This window comes from Ahaetulla prasina, chromosome 1 (assembly GCF_028640845.1).
Source record: "Ahaetulla prasina isolate Xishuangbanna chromosome 1, ASM2864084v1, whole genome shotgun sequence".
Classification (NCBI taxonomy): domain Eukaryota; kingdom Metazoa; phylum Chordata; class Lepidosauria; order Squamata; family Colubridae; genus Ahaetulla; species Ahaetulla prasina.
This window is the reverse complement of record NC_080539.1, coordinates 373988487-373996286: the sequence shown is the minus strand read 5'-3', so window position 1 is coordinate 373996286 and position 7800 is coordinate 373988487. Positions and strand designations below refer to the sequence as shown.

The 7800-nt window shown below is 47.4% G+C and overlaps 1 protein-coding gene across 8 annotated transcripts in view; it reads right to left on the bottom strand.

Annotated features, from left to right (window-relative positions):
* SIRT6 (sirtuin 6) overlaps positions 1-7800 on the bottom strand; it is a 77870-nt gene that overhangs the window by 38188 nt on the left and 31882 nt on the right. The window contains exons 8-9 of one of the 8 annotated variants that reach the window (XR_009152772.1): positions 4646-4916; positions 3498-4128 (exon numbers count right to left, since the gene is read on the bottom strand). The exons of 2 other annotated variants lie outside the window; for them this stretch is intronic. Coding sequence is in view for 5 of the 6 variants with exons in the window: in XM_058163632.1 (XP_058019615.1) it covers positions 2765-2890 (126 nt within the window). In the remaining variant the exon portion in view is untranslated. Of the gene's footprint in view, positions 1-48; positions 711-2035; positions 2891-3168; positions 3474-3497; positions 4129-4227; positions 4917-7800 lie in introns of those variants that run through there. 5 more of the 8 variants (XM_058163633.1, XM_058163632.1, XM_058163635.1 and 2 more) reach the window with 5 other exon arrangements.

Below are 7800 nucleotides of genomic sequence, written 5' to 3'. Positions count from 1 at the left end.
GAAGTGCAGGTAGTCCTCGAGTGGCAACCGCAACCAACGCCCCAAAATTTCTGTTGCTGAGCGAAGCATTTAAGCGAGTTTGCCCCGTTTTACCATTTTATTTTCATGCCACCGTTGTTAAGTGAACCACCGCCCTTGTTCAGTTAGTAACACGGGTGGTTAAGTGAATTTGGCTCCGCCCCCCCCATGGACTTGGCTCGTCAGGCGGTTGCCAAAAAGGGGATCACGTGACCCTGGGACACCGCAACCATCAATACGTTGTCAAGCATCGGAATGTAAATCTCAGGACGCTGCGACGGTCGTTAAGTGTGAAGAAGTGACTTTTTCCAGTGCCGTTGCGACTTTGAACGGGTTCACTGTTGTAAGTCGTGGATGACCTGTGTAATCTTTCCGGCGAAGGGTTAGGAGTCCAGAAAAGGGAGCAAAGGTTTATCTCAATCGGCTTCTGCGATCTTTGTTTGGAAAAAACAACAACACTTAATCAGGAATATAAAATGTAATCTGCCTCCGTAAGAACGTTCAGATGGCTTCGGCGGCGTCTTGCACGTCCGATTATGTAAGGAAGCGGCCGGCCTTCAGGGAAGCTCAAAAAAAGCTTCGGGAGGCATCTGTTCGGATTATTTTCTTCCCGTTCCGTGAATTCGGCCCCCAAAGTTTGGCTGCTTTCCCTTCTGAGGCGTCAAAGCGTGGCAACCGACAAGTGACAGCTTCTGAGGATGAAATCCAAATACCGAAGCCAGCTCAGAAGTTTCGCTCTGTCTCAGATGTCCTCCTAGTTCTAACTTCTTGGTTTGTTTGTTTTTCTGGGAGAGCAGCATCGGATCTATTGGAGTAGTAGTGTGAATGGTGGGGGGCGGGGGAGGAGGAGAGAAAGAGATGCTGCCTAGGGAGCGGTTGGATAAGAGAGGTTCCAGTCTGCAGCTGAGTAACGGGTGGAGAATGAGACTCAGAAGGGACCCTCCCTAAGTTCCCAGGCTGTAAAATGGGGGGGGGGGAGAGAAGAAATGCTGTCTGGGGAACAGTCAGATAAGAGATGCCTTAGCCTAGCGGGTGGAGGAAAAGACTCGGAAGGGATCCTCCCAGTGGTGGGTTTCCAATATTCTTACCACTGGTTCGCCCCGCCCGCACGCCATCCGCGTATGTGCCTGGTCTTCTGCGCGTGCACTTTGCTCACGCACGGGCCTTCCGCCCATGCGCCTGGCCTCAAAAATGTGGCTAGATAGGATGGCACTACATCCAGGCAGGTGGGCAGACCCACCTGCAGTCATTACTTACCGGTTTGTCTGAACCGGTACGAACCGGTGGAATACCACCTCTGGACCCTCCCTAAGTTCTCAGGCTGCAAGGGAGAGGAGGGGGAAGAAATGCTGCCTGGTGAACAGTCAGATAAGAGAGGGCTTAGCCTGCAGCTGCATAGCGGGTGGAGAAAAAGACTCAGAAGGGACCCTCCCTAAGTTCTCAGGCTGTAAAAGAGACGGCAGCTGTTTGTACTGTCAAACTTGTGAGATTTTACTATTGTAGCTTTACGGTAAAGTAGAATTAGCTAATCTGGTCATATTTCCTCTCTGGTCTGCCTGGTAAAATTGACAGCCCCGGTCTAAAATGATCTAATAAAACTAAGAATAGCAGGAATGTGAGGACTCAGAGCCTCGATCTGGAAGACGTAGGAGCAGGGGAGTCCGCACGGTATGGTAAGAAAAAGGTAAAGATGGCAGGTGAGCAAAGGGAGCTTTGTACACCATTATCCTCGTCCTCTTTTGATTTTTTGAGCACATCCTGCGGTCAGCCCTGGGTACCTATTGAGCACAGCTGAGTCGACTTTGAAGGATTTGGGGTGGGGGGACGGTTTGGGATCAGAAATCGCAACGTGGGTCCCTTCGCAGCCCTGAAATACCAGCAGCCAGAAAACGAAGAGCCGAGAGAACGTGTCGCCCCATTTACGTGTACAATAAATGATTTGAGTTAAAATGAATGATTCATCGGATTGGATTTATTGATATTTTCCTCCCTGTTGTGCCTCGCTCCCCCCACCCCCGCCGCAGCCGGGCCTCTCTCATCTCCTGCTATCTCAGCCAGAGACTGATAGTACAGAAGAATGTCCTGGCATGCCTCCAGCCCCCAGCCCTGGCACCATGTCCGGACAAACCGAGCAAACAAACCTCCCTCCGATAACATGTGCGCCTGAAGCCAGCCACGAGCTGGGATTACCGGCAGCTGGGGACGAAACGATGCAATGGATAGATCCCCGCTTCCGGAGAATGGAGAGGCGACGTCAGCAAAAGGAAGGGAGGGGCAGGCCTGGATAAGTGCTGAGTCATGGAGCCACATCCCATGGCCTATATAAAGGATCTGCTTTCTGGCATTCCCTGAGTCAGGCAAAGTCTAACTTGGATTGCTGAAGTCACATCCTGGTCTCCTGCCTGCCCTGAGAACTCTGACAGGACTTTGGCAAAGCTGCAGAGGCTTTGCAGCCACGCTTGATATGGACTTCCCCGACCCGGCAGTCAGCGGAGGAGTGGGACACGACATCCATAAAGAAAAGAAGAGGGGGTAGAAAAGAAGTGGGCCAAGCAAGAGGGAGGGAAGAGACCCAGAGCGGGAAATGGGGCACAAATTAAGACTTCATAAATGACCCAAAGGTGCTTTTTCAAGAGGCAACTGGACTTTTCTTTCGAAGACATTTTCGCTTCTCCTCCAAGAAGCTTCTCCAATTCTGAGAGGATAGTGGGGAACGGAAGGATTTATACTCCTTGCAGACAGCTGGTCATTTGCATCCTTTGAGAGGGTCGTTGAGGCAATTTGGAAGTTTGTCTATGTCCTCAAGGTCCACCTGAGTAGTGCAAATGTGTGTGGAGCCTTCTTGGAACCGCTGAAAGGACCATGTTGTAGACTGGAGATAAATAGAATAGAGAATAGAATAGAATTTTTTATTGGCCAAGTGTGATTGGACACACAAGGAATTTGTCTTGGTGCATATGCTCTCAGTGTACATAAAAGAAAAGATACCTTCATCAAGGTACAACATTTACAACACAATTGATGATCAATATATCAATATAAATCATAAGGATTGCCAGCAACAAGTTATAGTCATACAGTCATAAGTGGAAAGAGATTGGTGATGGGAACTATGAAACGATTAATAGTAGTGCAGATTCAGTAAATAGTCTGACAGTGTTGAGGGAATTATTTGTTTAGCAGAGTGATGGCCTTTGGGAAAAAACTGTTCTTGTGTCTAGTTGTTCTGGTGTGCAGTGCTCTATAGCGTCGTTTTGAGGGTAGGAGTTGAAACAGTTTATGTCCAGGATGTCAGGGATCTGTAAATATTTTCACGGCCCTCTTCTTGATTCGTGCAGTATACAGGTCCTCAATGGAAGGCAAGTTGGTAGCAATTATTTTTTCTGCAGTTCTAATTAATGATGTCTTATCCTTCCCCCTCAGTTGAGGGTTCTCCAAGTGGCCTCAAGGACTCTCTAAAAAGGATGCAAATGACCCACTGTCTGCCAGGAATATAAATCCTTCTATTTCCCCACCATCCAGTCAGAGCTGAAGAAGCTTCTTGGAGGAGAAACGAAACATCTTCAAACAATAACCAGAAAGTCCAGTTGCCTCTCGTAAAAAAAAAAAGCAACTTAGGGACAACCCTGACCTGGATGACTGAGAATCTCCAGAGACCCTCAATAAATGAGTATTTTATTGAGTATCACCTCTTGAGTGAGTAAAATTGCTGCTTGCAATTACTGCAGGTTCAAGTCCCACCAGGCCCAAGGTTGACTCAGCCTTCCATCCTTTATAAGGTAGGTAAAATGAGGACCCAGATTGTTGGGGGCAATAAAAGTTGACTTTGTATATAATATACAAATGGATGAAGACTATTGCTTGACACAGTGTAAGCCGCCTTGAGTCTTCGGAGAAGGGCGGGATATAAATGCAAATTAAAAAAAAAATATTCTAGGCATGGACATTTGGGTTAAAGGGACTTGACACTTTTAGCAGGCAAGAAATGACAGGTTCATAAATACCTTCGTCACAATTGCCCAATATCTGTAGTGTCCTGGGCAAAATTATTTTGGGAGACAGGAGGAAGAGCAATGCATGAAGCAACAGTCAGATAAGAGGACGCTGAGCCTACAGAAAAAAAACAAAAACAAAACGGAGATGTGACAAATATCTCCAAAGGAACCCTCTCTAATTTCTGGGACTGAAAAGGGGTGTGTGTGTGTGGGGGGGAGATCTACTTTCAGATTTGCAAAAACTGGTTAATGTAACCTCAGAGTAAAGACCAAATTAGTACCCCTTGTGTGTGGGGGTACTTCTTATCTGGGCCACCTTGAACGGGTGACACATTTGGACAGAAACACACATTTTGCAACTTCTAATCCCAAAATGTTTCCGAAGTTTACAGAAAAGCCCAAAGATCCATAAACACCTCTTCTACTCCAACCGGTGGTGAAATGCTACCGGTTCGTACCGGTTCGTGTGAACCGGTAGTGATAAAAAAGCTACCGATTCCTCCAAACAGGTATTTCCAACGATCAGCTGTCCGTGCAATTTAAAATCGCTAGGAAGCAGGGAATCCTACTTTCTAGTGAATCTAAATCGCGCGGCACAGCGGATTCCCCCCTCCCCCCGTTGCTCCACTTACCTTTCCAAGCCGCATTTTGGCGTGTACTGGGCAGGCGTGCGCACGCAACACACCTTTGGTGTGTGCTATACATGCTTGTACAGCGGACATGTGGCGCACAGCATGCAGACAGCGAACCAGTAGCAAACCGGTTCGGATTTCACCACCGACCGCAACACATTTTCTTCCGTCCTCTTAGCAGGCATGTTTTCAAGAGTTTGGCTTCTACTTCACTGCAAATATCACTGGCAAAAATCCACGTCTCGTGCGGCATGCAGTTCGGCAATCAATCCTGAAAAAAAATCGGTTTAATTTCGTGGCCTAACTGGAATCTGTTATCTAGATCAGGGGTCCCCAACCTTGGCAACTTTAAAAAGCTGGCTGGGGAATTCTGGGAGTTGAAGTCCGCCAGGCTTAAAGTTGCCAAGGTTGGGGACCCCTGATCTAGAGATAACTCAGCACTAAGGATGCCACACGCGGGGACACAGTGGCTCAGGGACGCAGTGATTCAGGGGCTAGGATGTTGAGTTTGTCGATCGAAAGGTCGGCAGCTCAGCGGTTCGAATCCCTAGTGCTGCCGTGTAACAGGGTGAGCTCCCATTACTCATCCCAGTTTCTGCCACCCTAACAGTTTCGAAAGCACGTAAAAATGCAAGTAGAAAAAGTAGGGACCTCCTTTGGTGGGAAGGGAACAGCATTCCGTGCGCCTTTGGCGTTGAGTCATGCCGGCCACATGACCACGGAGACGTCTTCGGACAGAGCTGGCTCTTCGGCTTTGAAACGGAGATGAGCACCACCCCCTAGAGTTGGGAATGACTAGCACGTATGTGCGAGGGGAACCTTTACCTTTACCTTTAATGGGACAAGATCTGCCCTTTCCAAAGACCACTGACCATGGCCGGCAGCTGTCAGTCAACCATGAGTCACCGGCCCTCTCTCCACCCCCCACCCCCACCCCCGTTTCCAGCCTCACTTAACCAAGTAGTTAGAGGTTATTCTGGACCGTTTTATTTTTATTTAACATAACATAACATAACATCAGAGTTGGAAGGGACCTTGGAGGCCTTCTAGTCCAACCCCCTGCCCAGGCAGGAAACCCTACACCATCTCAGTCAGATGGTTATCCAACATTTTCTTAAAAATTTCCAGTGTTGGAGCATTCACAACTTCTGAAGGCAAGTCGTTCCACTTATTAATTGTTCTAACTGTCAGGAAATTTCTCCTTAGTTCTAAGTTGCTTCTTTCCTTGATCAGTTTCCACCCATTGCTTCTTGTTCTACCCTCAGGTGCTCTGGAGAACAGCCCAACTCCCACTTCTCTGTGGCAGCCCCTGAGATATTGGAACACTGCTATCATGTCTCCCATGGTCCTTCTTTTTGTTAAACTAGACATACCCAGTTCCTGCAACCGTTCTTCATATGTTTTATCCTCCAGTCCCCTAATCATCTTTGTTGCTCTTCTCTGCACTCTTTCTAGAGTCTCAACATCTTTTTTACATCGTGGCGACCAAAACTGGATGCAATATTCCAAGTGTGGCCTTACCAAGGCATTATAAAGTGGTACTAGCACTTCACGTGATCTTGATTCTATCCCTCTGTTTATGCAGCCCAGAACTGTGTTGGCTTTTTTAACAGCTGCTGCACACTGCTGGCTCATATCTAGATGGTAATTTATTTATTTATTTTATTTTATTTTTTTGTTTACATTTATATCCCGCCCTTCTCCGAAGACTCAGGGCGGCTTACAGTGTATAAGGCAATAGTCTCATTCTATTTGTATATTTTTACAAAGTCAACTTATTGCCCCCCCAACAATCTGGGTCCTCATTTTACCTACCTTATAAAGGATGGAAGGCTGAGTCAACCTTGGGCCGGGCTCGAACCTGCAGTAATTGCAGGCTACTGTGTTCTTAATAACAGGCTTTACCAGCGTGAGCTAAACCGGCCCCCATTTACTTTTTTAATGTTGAAACAAAGCTGCCATCTGATTCCTTGGCAACGTGAGACGCCGATCACGCTGTGTGAAACCTGTTCCGGACCAGGAAGTGATACTTAAGGCCCACAGATCGAGCGGGATCTCGCTTGCCGATTTGGTCCGTGTTCAAAGAATAACACGGCAGGTCACGCGGAAGCCTGACAAGAGCTGGGATCAAGACGACGAAGAAGAGCAGAGATTTCCAAACGGAGAGGGAGAACGAAGGGTTCCTCCTTCGCTGCGGCAATACTTTCGTTTTTCGGAACAGCGCGGAGTTGGAAACTGACTAGGAGCTGGCAACAGGCACTTGAAGCCAGGTGAAGGATTTGCTAAAAACCAACCTGCTCGTGCCAGAAGGCAGATTGTGTTACATTTTGGATCAGGCAGGCAAAGAAGATATAGTATATAAAAAAATAACAGCCAACTCTGTTCCCTTGTAGCACTGATGATGTTACCTAGTTTGGTAATGAAACGTCTTTAAGAAAACTACCAAGATCGCCACAGAGAAGGGTGGTGCTTCCTGCCTACAAATAGTCCTCGATGTACGACCACAATTGGGACTAGAATTTTGGTTGCTTAGCAAGGCAGTTGTTAAAGTGAAGCCACCCACACGCACACAATTTTGCAAATGTTTCCCGACTGATGTTAAACAAATCACTGCAGTCGTTAAGAGAGACTCGTGGGGTTGTTAAATGAATGTAGCTTCTCCCACTGATTTCGCTCGTCGGAAACTGGATTGGGAAGGCCCACAAAAGGCGATCACACAACTGTGGGAGATTGCAACCACAGTAAAGACACGCCAGTTGCCCAAATAATCGTAAGTGTGATGACCCCATCTGTACGTCACTTTTGTCAGTGCTGTCGTTCACTTCAAACGGTCGCTAAGTGAATAAGTCAAGGACTCCCTGTAGTTGGTCTCTCGGTGTTAACTCTCAGTGGAACCAGAGTTCTACTTTCAGAAAAAGCCTCAGATATCCTAGAGGTCATTTAGACCAAACCTGATGTTTGTAAGGAATCGGATCCCATCTTTGATTTTGTCACCGTTAGCCCAAACCGGTAATCGAAGTCCTTGAATTATGATCCAAGTTAAGTCCAAGATTTCCGTGCTAAGCCAGGCAGTCGGTAAGTGAGTTGTGGCCCATTTTATGACTTTGGCTACGGTTGCTAAGTGAATCGCTGCAGTCGTTCCTTCTCTGTGGGGG